This window comes from Pieris napi, chromosome 22, assembly GCF_905475465.1.
Source record: "Pieris napi chromosome 22, ilPieNapi1.2, whole genome shotgun sequence".
NCBI classification, from domain to species: Eukaryota; Metazoa; Arthropoda; class Insecta; order Lepidoptera; family Pieridae; genus Pieris; species Pieris napi.
Genome location: NC_062255.1, coordinates 9436051 through 9453558, shown reverse-complemented (window position 1 = coordinate 9453558; position 17508 = coordinate 9436051). Strand labels below are relative to the sequence as shown.

The following is a 17508-nucleotide window of genomic DNA, read 5'->3' as shown; positions in this document are numbered from 1 at the left end:
GCACTTAGCACAAAATATGGCTCCCGTACGTGGAATGCATATAACATTTTAACATAGGAAAGTTATAGTCATGCTAAGTCTCAAGTCTAAATCTAACCCTAGGATATTCCATTTATAGAATTTAAGTATCATACCATGAAGCATTATACTATAAACAAGTAGTAAATATTATGGTCTATTGAAAGACCTAGATGTTAAATCCCATTTTCCTCATGCAAGCTTTGTGTTCTTCAATTAGTGACCCACATTCTTCTTCGCCTTTTTCAATTATGCTAAAAATATAATTTATATTATTTCATAATACAGAAATACTAAATTTATTTTCATATTATTGATCATTAATCAAAACATTGCTTTTTGTAGTTGAAGTCTTTTAAAAGGAATAAATTCATAACTAAAATCTATATAAATATATGCTCGTTGTATATAAATTTTTTTAAACAACCTCATTTAAAAATTGTTGGAAGTAATGTCCAAGTTAAAAACATAATAAAAAATTACCTATAAGCTTAGATTTTGTACTTAACAAGAACAATGCTATAGGGCTAACTATTATAACAGATCATATGATGCATAGTCCATACAAATTACATAAGGATTTCGTCCAACTAATAATAACCTTACCAGGCATCTCTTGCTCTTTTTGTTTCAGGACAAGCGCAGCATGGTTTTAGCTTTGGTTTTTCAACATTAGCTGGTGCCGGTAGCTCCGGAATCTCTGCTGATTTTGCACTAGCATTACCCATTCTTATTAATTTTAAAGACTTCTCTGCTTAGTAATGATCACAATTCACAAAATATTACGAAATTTCTCAAAGGACATTCGTATTTCGGCGTGACTATGACAGCTCACAATAAAACTTCATAATTGACAGTTTTTTTTTTCCACTTTATGGCTCTGTTTGACAGTTGTAGGTGATGTTGACAAATCGACAAACAAAATTTAAAAACAGAGTTATTGTTAACTGTTATTTGACTTGTAATTATTGTCTTAAAGAAAATAATGTTATTATGGTGTCTTTACTTTTAATTAATGGATTCCTCAGAAATCACAATAATAATTCTTATTCAATATTAACCAAGTATTGTGCCAATGACTAGGCACTAGACAAGTCCGATATATTATATTACATCGCTGGCATGAGCAATGATAGATAGGGTAACAAGGTGGAAAGGCTTTCTGGTGACTGGAAAGAGTTCCTTTTCCCTAGAGGTCACCTTCTTGTACTAAATAATAGTAATACTTTTTAAATGTATATTGTGTACTACATTTTAACACTACAATGTGGGATAACGATGTAAATAAAACTAGCATTATATACCTCAAAATTTAATGGATAATTTATTCAAGCAAAACTTTCAAAAAAACAAAAGAAACTTACAAAACAACTGCCATTTCAAATCATTTCCAATCAACCAGCGACGAAATAATTCAAAATTGTTCGTTGATATCATAATCATTTAAACCATTGCATAATCAGTTGTTAAAATGGAGGAAAAGCTCATGATTAAAATGTGAACTTAAAAATAAAAAAGTAAATGGAATGTCGCATAATATCGTGGTATTAAAAGAAATAATTAAATGAACGCAAATATTATGCGCCAAAACATTACTATAATACTTTGATTAGATTAGTATGTTAAACGTTGTTAAAATCAAAAATGCACTTACAACTAAAAAATATGTTATCTGATTAAAATACGGCTCAAAGAAAAAGAAGCCGGAATTCTCGGTGGTCATGTGATTTAATCCAAAGGTGACGTATGATTACCAAATGTCATTGATTCGCCATCAATTTGTTATTTTTAAGAGCAAATATATCGTAAAATCTCTCGATTGTGAGAATATGGCCAAAAAATAGTCTCGAAATATTCACTCCTAAAAATAACGTTTCCTGTCCTTTAGATGAAACATATTTGAATTCAATATGTAATCAAAAGAGCTGATTGGCTGTAATTCGACGTTGGTGTATAATCAAAGTTTAAAAACGTGATTACAATTGTCGCAGATGAACTAAAGAAAAAAAATCATAATCAAAAGATAAAACATGCTATTAAAAACTTAAACTACTTAACTCTATGGCCCAAGGCCCGTATTTACTTCAACAATTATTGTCTATTCGAGACTAATACACGTCTAATGCGCTCTTAGAGCTACGATTAAAAATTCTATAAAATAACAACAATCATAGACTACAATCACGACAGTTACACGGCCATAGATTAAACTGTCAAATACTCCATTTCATCAGTCTTGAGCATTGAGGCCCGATTCCATTTTCAAATTCAAATTCCATACATACGAATGGAACCGGGATTGAGATCGACGGATCGCTATTCGTTCAGCAGTGGTATCGGATTCGTAATTGAATGGTTTCCGATACGGCTTCTGGACGATAGAGAAATACTTATATATAAACGCTTATGGGACATTTTAGTCTTGCTTTAGGTAGTCTATGTATTTAAAGGTCACAGAATAAATATGAAACCAGCTCATAAGTCTCATAAGCGTTTTGGATCCGATTTTACCAGTTGTCCTTGGAAATAGCGTTTGTATTGTACTGAGGAGGGGAATTGATTAGGTTGCGATTGGGAGTTACGCTACCGGATGCACTCGCTTGTTTTTGCAGCTCTGAAACAAAATTTACATACTTTAATTCACGCTAAAAATAATTGATTTTAATAGGATGAGGGTAGGGACAAAAGGACACACAATTGTGTCTTATGTGATATATAAAATTGGATTATTTCCTTTTTTCCTTTAATTTTTATTTTATGGTTTAGATTTATTTTGGTTGCGAAACAATCTGAAATGTTTTCTTTGTTTTAGATTGGGAAATGCCCTCAAACAGTGGCGTAACAATATGGTGACAGGGCTGGCAAAATGGGCCCTGACCCATGAGGGCCCCTGCCCAAGAGATATTATGTTCTATAGATGAATCATGAATGTGAGGCCCCCAATACGCATTGGGCTAGCGTGGGGACTATAGACTATTTCCTTTCGCCTAAGAGAAGAGGCCTATGGCCATTAGTGGGACATATACAACGTATAATTGAGTACGCTGAAAATCTCAAAGTTTATTAAAATTAATCTGAATACAACGTGACGATTTTTACTGATAGGGCCCCATCAAAAGAATTTGCCACGGGCCCCAGATGGTATAGTTACGCCACTGCAACACGGGTATTGCACACGTTATATTTCTGTACTGTGACATTTGTAACACATTACTTTCACAACATTGTTTTTTCTTAAATCCCCGGTAACGAGAAAATTTAAATTGTACATAACGAGAATACTCCTACAACGCGTTTCTTATAACGCGGAACCAATCTACTGTGTATATGTAAATAAGATGCGGCTTATTATTATTATTAAAGATGGTCTTGTCTATTGAATATTTCTTTGAATTAGAAGTAAGCTATGGCGGATTCAAGGTGATATTTATAATTAAAATAATTAAGTATTATGATAAAAGGTTCACTAACTTGCAATGGTTAGCAGCATCTTCCTGCGAGCGCCGAAGGCAGTCACTCCGATCTCAATCAAATCCGCGTCGTTCAGTGAAGCAAATGTGGACATATCCAACTCGTGGGTTTTAAACAAATCTAAAAAATAAAACATCTTATATATATCATTCTCGTGTCACAATGTTCGTTCCCATACTCCTCCGAAACGGCTCTATCGATTGTTATGAATTTTTTTATACATATTCAGTAAGTCTGAGAATTAGCTATTATCTTTCAAACCCCTAAGTGATAAGGGGTGTCCACCCCAAATTTTATTTTTTACATTATTATTTTATTATACAGCATACAAAAATACATACAACCCCTAAATTAACCCCTCTACGATTTACCCCTATTTTTTAATAGAAAGTTATTTTTATTGAACTAAAAAAATGTGTCCTAGAACTAATATACAGTGTAAACTCTTTATAACATCATTCGTTATTACAAAACACTCTCTGTAACGCAGAAATGAAATTATTATTAAATTTATTTCGTTAAACCATACATAATAATTATTCCCTCCCTATAACGTCACCTTTCTATAACGAATAAAAATGTAAGGTCCCTTGAAATTCGTTATATAAAGTGTTTACACTGTTTAATTATAAATTATTAACAAGTTTGTACTCCATAACTTAAAGCCATGTTGTATACACATTTATCTCTAACATTTATCTGAAATGTCAAATGCCATTAGCTAGTAAAATAAATGAAATTTATTAGTATTCAACTAAATTAATTTAAACTACTTACCGATATACTTCTGCAGGCCAATGTCTTGCAGCATGTCGTAGAGCTGCTGGTATCGGCACGGCTTGGTCTTGGGTGGGGTGGCGCAATTATCAGCTATTTTCAGTCGCGATAGATCCAAAACGTTGTGCTGTTTGTCGGGCTAAAAGAAGTAGTCTCTTAAGGTTTCGAAGCCTCTTATAACAGCTTTGCGAGTCTGTTACTCACTTTTCGAACTCTCACAGCGGTTTTCGCACCGGCGGTCGCGCTCAAATCAGTCGTGAAGCAGTCATTTTACGATTTGGCATTCTGATAAGAAGGGAGAGGTTGTAGTTTATTGTAAAATGACTGCTTTACGACTGATTTGAGCGCGACCGCCGCTGTTCGTTCCCATACTCCTCCCGAAACGGCTTGACCGATTCTATTGAAATTTTTGATACATTTTCAGTAAGTTTGAGAATCGGCTACTATCTATTTTTTATTCCCCTGATGTTACCGGGTACCCCAAAATTATTATTTTTTGAAAAAACTTTTTGTTTTTCTGATACAACATACAAAAATAACCCTTAATTGTCACCCCTCTACGATCAACCCCTATATTTTATTTGTTTATTAAAATCTTACGACTTGAACTCTGAGGTTTATATAGAGAAAAATTCACAGAAAAACCTAAAAAGTTTTCATTCCGGAAAATCTAACAGTCTCTGGGGTAGCATAGCAAAATGTTCCAAGTTGGTATGTACTTAAAGGTAGGCTAAGTAAAATCACATTACGGAGAAACGAAGTTCGCGGGGGCAGCTAGTAAATAAATAAACTTACAGTGCTATGAGAGCTCTCTGGTTCGGCGTTCGAAGCGGGCATAGTGTTGCTGAAATAATGCCCGGACCATCTCGTCGTGGGTACGCGATACCCGCTGCCTACATTTTCGCGCATTGCCTGTTACAAATAGGTTATAAAACATCCGTTTGTTGACTTATTTAAGGTAAATTTTGTGTGTGCTTTCAGATTAGGTGATCACGTCATTTGTTAATTGGTAGAGTGCTCAAATTTTCATCATATTGAATAGGTTTGACCGACTCTAAATAGGAGTTTGCTATTATATTAAAGCAATAAGCTATTGTATTAAAATAAGATTATAATATATAGACTTCTCAACAAGTTTACTAAATTTCCAAAGTGTATTTTTAGTTAATTCGTCAGTTTAAATCGGTTATAATCAGTAAGTCAGCTCAGGTTCACTACTTTTTGATATATAGTTTAGTAAATAATAAATATACATATGTATAAACCTAGGATTAGAGTTGACCGTTAATTCGTCGGTTTATTACTTTTTATTGTTATAATCTAAATAGTAAGTAGTTTATGCAACTGTTATATAAGGGTAGTAAAACATGAGTGTAGTTTCAAAATAAGATTACACGAGCGTTTAATAATTAAAAAATTGTTTTGTTAGGAGAATAATGCTTTAATTTAATTTTTTAATTTCCTTAAAGAAGAATGTTGATAAAATATGCCAATAAAAGTCTGTATTTCATTTCATAATTACAATATTACCGAATGAGATTATCTATATCTATATATATAAAAGAAAGTCGTGTTTGTTACAACACTTATAACTCGAGATCGGCTGGACCGATGTTAGTTATGTCTTTTTTTATGGATTTTTCTCCACTCCGAATAGCAGAATAAGTAATAAAATATCGGATAAGTTATCGAATAACAATAAATAAATTAATTAATTTTACGAATGCACACGGCATGAGGTGACATTTGTTGACAAAACTACGCATCATTTTACGTCGAATTCGTGTCACTTCAAGAAATTCCGAACTTGAGGTAAATGAGGAGATGCATAACCAGGCTTTGATGTTGAGGCGAAAACATGTGTTACCTCATCAAAAAATGTTGTAAAGCAGAAAGTGCTTTTACATGCAGTATCGCAATATTGGCGATAGAGAGAAGAGGCCTAATGTGTAAAACTGCCATTCTTATTTTGCAATGGCGAGCAATAAAACATTTCTCTATTTGCAAAAAAAGTTATCACTTTAATGAAATCCTAAAATAAGTTTAACTAAGTAACAACGATATTATTATTAAGGCGGAACGAACGAAGTTAGCCGGGTCAGCTAGTATAAAATATATAAAATGTTTGCTCATAGGAGTTGAATTATGAAAATAATTTTCACATTAACTTCACCTTATTAGCCTCCTGCTGCAGTTTCCGGTACTCGGAGAGGGGTGAAAGCTGTTTTATGGTCTCCAAAGTCTTCTTCTCGCATCCTGGAGCACGACGGTCGCTGTTCTTCAGCTCCAGTATGAGGTTCGCTAGCTCTATCATGAATCAAATTGGAATTTTGGAAGTTCTGACACATATTTCTTGTTTTTGATAGCTTTTGACAGTCTTTTTTGGCTATTTGACAGTATTGATAGAACTATATATTAATCAAAGGAGGTTTTAAAATATTTGAACTTTAAAAACATTTCCTTTGTATGATTGAAAAAAGGGGGTAAAAATGATTTGCTTAAAATGTAGAAATCATTTTTCATATAATCCAATAATAAACTATTTTGCCCGTTTAATTATATACTAAAATAAAAAAAGTTAAATCCGTCTATCCGGGTAATCCGGCTCGAAGGACCAAAATGTACTGTTCCAGGGCCACCTGGGGGCTTTAAGTAATAGAGGATAATATATTTTTCTGTATATTAACCACTCGCGAGAAACAAAGGATATACAATGCTTTGATTGAAATCTAAGTATCTCTTTTCATCACAGCGTAAACAATTTGACAGAAAGAGACGAAAGCGTGCTTTAGTGCGCAATTGAGTAGAAATTACTATTTTAATCCACAAAAGCACTGATTACCTTGTTGCTGTGAGCGATCATTTTCTGAAGACTGGGCCGGGCTGACCGCTGACTTGCTGATGGGAGACACCGAAGGAGACACCACGCTGTTCTCAGCCCCGGCTGAATCAAATGTTTATGACTTAATGGTGGACAGCATTGGTGCCTTCGATTATCGGCTATATCTGATTCGTATATCAATCTCGTCTTATATAAACAATAATGTATGACAGCCCGTAAAATGATAGAAGTACGTTCTATATTGACGTACTAAAAAAATCCATTTTGACTCTGAGGTTCCAAAAACTAACACAGACACAGCGCACGCATATTACACTCTCAAATACATACACACACACACTCATTTAAATACTCATACATTCACGCGTATTTGTAATACTAATACTGATTTTTTAAAAAAAAAAATGTTTTAAACAGTGTGGGGTAGATGGATTTTGTCACAATCATATTTATATATTATTCCTAACGAAGAAAGGTTTTATTTATTTTTTTATGAATTTCTATATTTGCATAGAAAATAAATCAGTAACTCTAGACACAGAGATAAACTGTAAAAGTACCGAATCGACAAAATTATAATAATTTTAATATATACGTATGTATATTTTTTTATATACATGATACAATTTTGTATCATATATATGATACAAATCTGTAATTTCGCCATTGGTATAAACAAGCTTTTTAGGTCTGGGCCTCAGATTTCTGTATGGTCATGGTCATTTCTTATAGGCAAGCAGATGATCAACACGCCCTCGACGTCGGGTCTAAGGCATTCATCGAACCCATGACCCTAGGGGTGAGAGTCGCACGTAGAGAGATCTAAATTGAAGGAAATCTGACCAAAATACCTATCTCTCTCTAATCCTGCAATGGGACATGGGGCAGACACATTTCCACGACCATTTTATTACAAGGCAAGTTGATCCACCTATGCCTGACCGTCCACATATGTTTTCCAACTGCATAAACCTAGATCCGTGGATTTGGAGATATAAGATAATTTAAAAAAAGACATACCGGAGATATTCTGCGCATCTATGGAGACGGAGCTGCCGGTGAAGTTGCTCTGGTATCCGCTGCTGCAGGCGGAACTGCTGTTCAGCAGCTGAGTTAGAGATATCTAGAAAAATACAAAAATATATGTAAAGAAAACATATTTTCCTATACAAACTCTTTTTATATTTTATTTTAATAACATATATAATAAACTTTTTTTTGTACATATGCTATGGTATCAATCGCTTATACGAGTACTGGGAATAATTAAGGCGCAACTGCGTTTCTCTGTGAATACCTAAGAAACAACATTTAAAGCCTATATTTTAGGTTTTATAAAGTAAAATAATATAATGAAAAAAAATTAAAACATCTTACATCTATTATGTCAAGTAACAAATTAAACATCGTCGATCAGACGGCAAAGAAGAAAAATAAAATATAAAAAGAGTTTGTATAGGAAAATATATGTTTTCCTTACATGTATAATATAAAAGTGAAGAAAGTATATCGTCGAAATTCTTAACTGCCGCCCATGGACGAAACACAGAAGGCTCGCAAGCGCGTCGCCGGCCTTTTAAGAATTGGTACGCTCTTTTTTTGAAGGACCTTAAGACGAATTGCCTGACTGTTAAAGTATAATGGAGCTCATTGCAACATTATTTATCTTTAAAAACCGCGTACGTTATTGTTAAAATAATATACTATAATAAATAAATACAGTAAATAAAAAAAGGACTATTCGCGGTCAAAATAGATTATTGTTTAATGACAATGTTTCTTATGAAATAAAGAATAACGTTATGAAAAAGTGTAGCAATTTAAAAAAAAGCTAAAGCCTTTTTATTAATTTCTTTTAATTAATCCAAATAAATTATGGATATAGAAATGAAAATCAAAATTGTAGAATCGTGGTAAGAGTGCTTTATTTTGCCAAAATACATAAATAATTATCTACAAAAACCTAATTTAAATATGAACATATACCGCGACACATGTGGCGGACACGTTTTCTTGCTGTTAACCTCATCATTTGTTCATCATTAGCAAGCTATTTTTATAATACTATAGAATTATAATAAAAATATCTTAAACATTTCTTAGATACGTTTCAATATATAATAAAACCAAAATACAAATCTTTTATAGCATAACATTATATATTTTAATACAAATGGTGAATCTGTACAAATAAAAATGAATCAAAGACGGCTGGACCCATTCGAGTATTTCTTTTATACCTTGAACTCTGAGGAAGGTTTTTATGTAAATAAAAGTTGCATGGAAAAACCTAAAAACCAGTTATTATTCCGGAAAAGGGAACAGTCTTTATAGTGTGGCATGGCAAAACGTTCCATATCGGTATGTAGCTACTAAAACGGTAGGCTTAGTAAAGAAATCATATCAAGGTTCGAAGTTCGCGATCTAATATGCGAACGGAAATTAAACTTGAATGGAAATTTCAAATATTTCAGTATGTTCTAGATTTCTAAAATATCACCCGTTGCGATATAAATACACCCACGCTGCGGAATGTCACGAGTATAATCTCACTTTAGTTAATGTAAGTGTTGTGGAACGTTTTATATAGATAAGTTAAAATCCATAGTTACAATATTTGTAAGTATGTGAGCACCATGTATCAACATAATAATATAGTATCTGCCCTGCGATTCTGTAACTCACTTTTCGAACTCACACAGCGGTTTTCGCATCGGCGGTCGCTCTCAAATCAGTCGTGAAGCAGTCAATTTATGATTTGGCATTCTGATAAACAATAAACTATAAGCTCCCACCTTATTAGAATGCCAAATCATAAATTGACTGCTTCACGACTGATTTGAGAGCGACCGCCGATGCGAAAACCGCTGTGTGAGTTCGAAAAGTGAGTTACAGAATCGCAGGGCTGCATTGTTTTTTAAAACACCATGTGTCTATTTTATTTTAGTATATTAGTTTTTTTTGTTCTAGGTAAGTACGTGGTCTTCACATATATCAAGTATGTACAATATATTGTAAAAACTATTTTAAAAGAGTAAGTATGGAGTTTCTTGCCCATACGTCCCCTTTTGAAACTACAGGATGGGAAAGTAGTAATTTTTTTTAAATATTTTTAACTTTTAATTGACTTTCAAAAGTGCCTTTTAAATAGGCCTAATTAAAATAAATGTTTTGACTTTGACTTTTATCAATCAATAAAATTATTTATAAATAGAGGCGTTTAAACATTGCATTGTTTATCGTTGTTGAACGATTTTATAAGAAACAAAAAAATATATTTTTTAAATTATTATATATATATCATATGATCACATATCAAAAGTTATATCAAATAAGCCACGATATTGACACAACGTAAAAAATAATATTTTAGAATAAGGGAAAATACTTCCAATGGAATAATTATAAATTATTAATGTAAGATTTGAAGAAAGTGATATGCGCCACTCGCCTAGAATACACATTACGAATAGTAATATATTTAAGAAAATATCTGAATTAATTGGGAAATTTATTAATAAAAAAATTTAAATAAGAAATACTCGATTTTCTAATTAAGCAAATCTCTTCCGTGAGACAATTTAAAATACATTAATATAAAAATAATTAATTAGTACTTCAGCACTCACCCATCACGTGGAAAATGACTTCGTTTATTCGTTTTCGATATTCGTTAATGAGATCATGAACAATGTCTAAGCATTTGAGGAGCGCGAATGTTCCGCGGGGCTTTTATAGGCGCGTTCCCCCGGTTATATATAGAAGCAAATATGCGCCCGCGCACTTCGGAAACGAAGAGACACGACAAAGGAACATTTTAGTTATAATGATAATAAATTAATCGTTCATCAACTATGTAAAATTCTTTTTAAGACAACGCACGCCATTGTGTGTGGAAGAATATGCGAACTATATCAATATACATATTGGTACAATAACCACCATAAAATTTTTGTACCATATTCTTGTAAATTAATAGGCAAATGTCATATTAATTATCAAAATGTCATAATTATAACTTTATCTTAACTTAACTTTATAATTTAGCAACACTTATGGTCTAAATCTAAAACTCTTCCACGTTTGAATAGTTCGAAATGAATCCTCCTTTTTTGAAAGCAGTTAAAAAATTTTTTAAAAAAAGAGGTTATCGATCACGAAAATCACATTTATGTTCAATATTTTTTTTTTAATTATAAAAATCTTGGAACGGCGAACGGCTATGTATGGTTTTACGAAATCAAATCAAAAATCAATAGTCCTAAACGTAAATCACAGATCTCTTCGTAAGGATTTCGCCAGGGAGGCCTGACGACGCCCTTGTTTAGACAGTCAACATTTCATCAAAATCGGTTCAGTGGTTTTTAAGATATCCACGTAATTCTGGTTTACATGTATATGAAGACGATTTTAGTTAGGACTTACCGGTCTGCTCTCACAGTTGGGTGGGTGGGAGCTTCCAGGATACTGCTGCATCATGCTGGTACTGGAAACGTTGCTCTCGCCGTTTCCGGATATCGCTGATTTAAATATTTCATTTTTAAAGTATATAAAGCTTACGGACATAGGTGGTAGGTTCGATTTTGGATAAAAAATTATGAAAATTGTTAGGTTATAAATTAAAAGTTGCGTTTTCCTAAAATAAAATAAAAAATATATTATATGCCCCACACCCCACTGGGACGATCAGCTTTGCGAACTCTCACAGCGATTTCACAACGTAGAGAGCGTTCAAGTATTACGTCACGAAATTTTTGGAGATTATTGACCCCCACCCCCCCATGTAACGCGCCGTAACGTTTTTCTGTACCCAAGTATAGTAAAACGTTTCGTGACCACCTAGTGACTCTTTATACCTAGTTACCATTATGTGGTGTAAAGTACTGGAAAGTCGAAAATAATATTAACAATAACGCATAATTCAATTCCCGCCCCGCATCGTAACGGTTTACAAAAGGAAACCCCCCCCCCCCAAATTCGTTACGTAATACTTGAACGCTCCCTTACAGAATCGCAAGGCTGATTAAAATACATAATCTACAAAACATACAATGCCACCCAAATTAAAAATGCCCCACAAATGTAAAAACAGTCTTACAGTTCCAAGGTCCCTGGTAAGGCGCAGAGGGGCTCGGCATGGGGTAATGGAACTGGCTGGTGGTGGGCTGCGGGGACGGGATGAGCCAGTTGCCGTACACCTGGATAGCTGGAGACATGGGTGCCGGGAACCCGCCGGGCGTGGGTGGGTGCTGCCCGTACATCGGACTGCCGTAGGATGACAGATCCTGGAATAACGAAATATATAACTACTAGCAGACCGGCCAAGCGTTGCTGTGGCTAAGGTTTTTGTTATATTACATAGTAGTAAACTATTTAAGGGAAACGGTAGGAGAACACCAGACATGGGGACCGCCATGCTTTTTTGGTGGTTATGCCATTAAATTTTACTTCTGGCAGCCACTTTTTTATTTTTTATTTGTGACATCCCGGTTTCCTCACGACGTTTTCCTTCACAGTACGAGCAAGTCTTAAATAGAAAATTCATTGGCACAACCGGGAATCGAACCTAGGTCTTCAGAGAGGAGAGTCACGCTCTTAAGTCACTATGATACCACTGCCCTAAGTTGCTCTTGCGATTCGAAAATACGGTAAACAGATAGTGACCAAAATAATAAAAGAACTACAATTTATATGGAAATGGTCACGTGACTACGCTAATGTCATTCTCAAACAAATTCAACATATATATAGAGCAGTGTTGGCCTAGTGGCTTCAGCGTCTTTCACGTAGGTTCGATTCCCGGCTGTGCACCAATGGACTTTCTATGTGCGTATTTAACATTCGCTCGAATGGTGAAGGAAAACATCGTGAGAAAACCGGCTTGCCTTAGACCTAAAAAGTCGAAGTGTTTCAGGCAGATGAGGCTGATCTCCTACTTGCCTATTAGATTGACAAACGATCATGAAACTGATACAGAAATCTGAGGCCCAGACCTAAAAAGGTTGTAGCACCACTGATTTATTTATTTTATACTATATATACCTATAGTCAAAAAATCATACTAGAATAGAACAAATATAGCTTGGCCGTTCATAACTCCCTGATCATGAATCATGATCATGACATATCAAAATACTCGTATCCACAAGAATTATGCTGGTACTATATACTGTAAAACATTAAAAAAATATCGTTCGATTTTTATATAGAACAGGGAGCAAGCGGACAGAATAGAAGGCTCAATGCTCATCTGGTGTTAAGTGATACCGCACACTTAATGCTAAAGGGCTCGCGAGTGTGATGCCGGCCTTTTAGAAATTGTTAATATTGCATAAAGTTTACCAAAAAATTGAAATAATCCAACATGTACGGGTTACTTGTACGGTTTCTCATTGAAATATTGAGTAAAACAAACACGAAAATCGACATGAGTGACGACAAATTTTTTTTATAGAACAAGGGGCAAACGAGCAGGCTCATCTGATGTTAAGTGATACTGGACACTCTCAATGTCAGAGGACTCGCGAGTGCGTTGCCGACCTTTTGAGAATTCTAACACGGCTTACCCTCATAAACGGCGAACAAGGCGAATTAGTAGCGACGGAGTGCGACGGCGAGAACGGGTTGAAGGGCGGGAAGTTGGGCATCACGTTCGTCAGACTCGGGATGTTGTAGCTCTCCGGGATTTCGGCGTTCAGAGACGCCTCGCGCTTGCCCAGGAGCTCGCGACGGGCTTCGTAGATGTCGGCTGGAAGATCACAGATGGCGCTTTAAACAATTTCTTCAAGAAGCTTCTTTTCTAATTTTAAAGTATGCCTTTTTGTTTATTAAATCATTTATTATTAAATTTTAGTATTATTACAGTTTATTGAATGTATAGATCAATATCGTATCATAAGATATCCGAAAGTCTCTCGAATTTCTTAAAAGTTCGAGAGTTCTCAATACATGTATAACAAAATTTATAATAACATTATTTGCCAGAATATGCTACAAAAATATTATGGTGATACCATCTAGTCGCATATTCTGCCCCACTAAAAAGGTAGAATTTTACTAAGTAGTCTCATATTAAAAATATTGTGTCGTTCTATCGAATTAGTAATAACTGTAAAGATAGAATAATTATATGGAATAAAATAAAAAAATATAACATTACATTATCAATCGTATTATCAAAGTCAATTCTTATATTATTTTATCACTACATTATTAAAATATATTATTTCATTAATATTAATTATAATGTTTCACTCAAATAATTGTTAATAGAATAATATAACGTACACTTTTCAGTTTTTATTTTTCATGTATCCTTTATTAGTTTAGTTTGTTTTTTGTTCCTGTTTAGTTTTTTTTAAACTATATGTAATATAGATTAACGAAAGGTAGATAAGATTATATTACTGTATATATAAACTACCTTATCTAATTTAATACATTTTTTCTTTCTTTTATCACAGTGGTTGCCTGGAAGAGATCGCTCGAAAGCGATAAGGCCGCCAGTTGCCCTCCTTTTCATTTAATTATGTTCAATTTTTATATTGTAATACAACGAAGTGTTGATAAATAAATGACGAAAATATTTACACTGGTATTTAAGTTAAAGAGAGCCGTACTATGATACTGAGTAAAAAAATATTACTTACCAGCACATCTCTCAATTCCCTTGATGACGATAGAAGCAATCCCTTGCTTGAGCTTCCTGCGCACACTGATGTAGACGTTGAACTTATTCATCAGCTCCGTGACGTTATCGTTTTCGAATCGTTGCGACATATCGTCTGGGACATCGAATATCACCACCAGGGGGAGGCTTCCCTGTAAGAAAATATAAACAGAAAACAATTATTTGGTACTTTTAAGTATTTTTGACGTGAAACTTCTTTAGGCGCATGAGGGTAATTTTTTTACGGATGCAACGCAATAATAATAATATTAACGTCACGAAGATGTGCAGCGTTTTTGTAGAAGAAAAGGGAGAGAGCAATTGAGACTGATTGAGAGAGAGTGAGAAAGGGCGAACATAGCATCACGCACAGTGCCATGGAGCGAGATGTGGGAGAGAGCTATATTGAGAAAGATTGAGAGAGAGTAAGGGAGATCGAGAAAAATACACGCTATTGGTTGATGTATTCTTTTAGTAGTTGCATATTAGAACTTTAGATGGCAATTCTGTCGCATAACGTCTTGTGCAGTAAATGCAGATTTTTTATTTATATATATTATATATATTTAATATTTATATTATCATTAGCACGTATACATTGTGTAAACAGTGCGAATATAGATATACAAATAATTTACAAAGAAGTTTAACTTCTGAAATGTGTACTTTGTACGCACGCACTTGTTTTTTTCGTTTATAGCTAATGAAGACGTACTGTTGTACCGACAAGTGAGGTTTAAGAAAGGGATTCTAGTCGGATTAAATTATAAATATTCTTACCATTCAAATCACGATATTTCCAAAATTGACCATCTTGAGTATTTTGTAATTTAGACGTTCGCATTCTGATATTTTACACAGAATACTGACTTTCTGATCCGTTATCATTGAGAGAGATGTTATCTTATTTGGTATAAGATTAAAAATTTAGGTCAAATTTTAAGCTGTATACTGTATGTGTTGTAGACGAATTGTAGAATTGGGAATGAAAAAAAAATACTTTACATGTATTGAGCTGAATCTGGATATCCATAGTTGCTCACCTCAAACTTTAAGAGCGATTTTCGTTTAATGTTTTATTAAATAATATTATTGTTTTGCTTAATTAATTTTATTATTTCTAATATGCTATGTTTGCCTGTAAGTGCTTGACACATTAAAATTTGTATTTTATTTTTGTTTTATCAATGTTTCAGTGTGCCGAGCGTTGGCAAGCTTTTATAAATAAATAAATAAATGTATTGAGGAGCAAGATGTAATAGTTACAAAGATTTTGTAAAAGACCTTGGTGAAATAAAAGAGTGACGGAGAGATTTATGCCACTTCTCGTATGTTCCAAGCCCTTGATTTGAGAACCGGCAGTAAATGTAAATTTAGAAGCTCGAGAATTTAGAAAATTTATATATAAAATTCTCGTGTCACAATGTTCGTTCCCATACTCCTCCGAAACGGCTCGACCGATTCTTATGAAATTTATGCATATTCAGTAAGTCTGAGAATCGGCTACTATCTATCTTTCAAACCTTTAAGTGATAAGGGGTGTCCACACCAAAAAAAAATATTTTTAGATAATTTTTTTTGTTTTTTTTTCTGATACAACATACAAAAATACATACAACCCTTAATTTTCACGCCTCTACGATCAACCCCTATTTTTTGTTATAGCGTTATATCTGATCTTTACCGCGTTTAAGGGTATGACGCCATCGCACTAATTTGTAGCCGATGACAGGTGTCCCTACACACCTAGCATTAATTATGAAATGATATTGCCTCTTACAAACTGGAGGGTAGACATATTTAGGCACCTAAAATATAAAAAGGGTAGACTAAAAACTCACCACCAACTGCTGTCTAGCGGCGTACACGTTTTGTATAGCCCCAGTGATGGTGACACAACTCTTGCGCAATGCGGGTATATTCGGATCTTCAGCGTCGGGGAACATTATTTGTGCGCCTGTTGTACGCATGATGACTTTCAACTGTTCAGACGACCGGCCCACCACCACCGGATGGTGCATTGGTGATATCTCCAACGTCATTTGGACGTGGGTTTGTTTCTGCATAGCGTAAAAATAGGGTAAGAATTTGATTATGTATTTAAAATTATGAGGGTAGACAAAAATTAAAATTAAGGGTAGACAAAAAAGTGGAGTTAAAACCCTCAGATTTCTGTATCTGTTTTGTAATCATTTATTTGTTATATACGCAAGTAGTTCTGCCTTCTGCGCCTGACATTTTGGGTCTAAAGGCATGTCGGTTTCTCAATGTTTTTCTTCACCGTACGAGCGAGTGTTAGGTGCGCATATAGATAGAAAGGTCATTGGTGCACAGCCGGGTTTCGAAACTACGACCTCAGGGATGAGATAACACTCTGAAACCACAAAACCCAAGACTGCTTTTGAAAAATGGTTTCGTTTTAAATCTAAAATCAAATATCTCAAAATCCAATTATAAGAAAAATCATAAAATAATATAAATGTGAAACATCACAAAAATGTATTTTCTGTAATAAAAACAGAAATTTTATTGTTAGGTCATTATGAACGCGTATATTATAGTACCTTAATATTATATCCTTGATTGCGTGAAACAAAATAACGCCTTATGAAAAATTTAAGCAAGTTTGTTTATCAAAGTTTTTGCCTTTGACATTAATCAATTCATAATTTTTTTTTGAATAAAACTACTCTATTATACAAATTATATATTGAGTAGCCGAAAATTTTAA

At 33.9% G+C, this 17508-nt stretch overlaps 1 protein-coding gene across 4 annotated transcripts in view; it reads right to left on the bottom strand.

Moving 5' to 3' along the window:
• Positions 1–1317: 1317 nt before the first annotated feature.
• The window catches only part of LOC125060791 (protein bicaudal C homolog 1), a 29334-nt gene continuing 13143 nt past the window's right edge, over positions 1318–17508 (bottom strand). For all 4 annotated transcript variants that reach the window (XM_047665859.1, XM_047665861.1, XM_047665860.1 and 1 more), the window contains 12 exons: positions 16619–16837; positions 14758–14929; positions 13675–13856; positions 12207–12393; positions 11534–11628; positions 8129–8231; positions 7109–7210; positions 6440–6573; positions 5062–5178; positions 4267–4405; positions 3490–3609; positions 1318–2632 (listed from right to left, as the gene is read on the bottom strand). In XM_047665859.1, coding sequence (XP_047521815.1) covers positions 2526–2632; positions 3490–3609; positions 4267–4405; positions 5062–5178; positions 6440–6573; positions 7109–7210; positions 8129–8231; positions 11534–11628; positions 12207–12393; positions 13675–13856; positions 14758–14929; positions 16619–16837 — 1677 coding nt within the window. In that variant the 3' untranslated portion in view covers positions 1318–2525. The remainder of the gene's footprint in view (positions 2633–3489; positions 3610–4266; positions 4406–5061; positions 5179–6439; positions 6574–7108; positions 7211–8128; positions 8232–11533; positions 11629–12206; positions 12394–13674; positions 13857–14757; positions 14930–16618; positions 16838–17508) is intronic.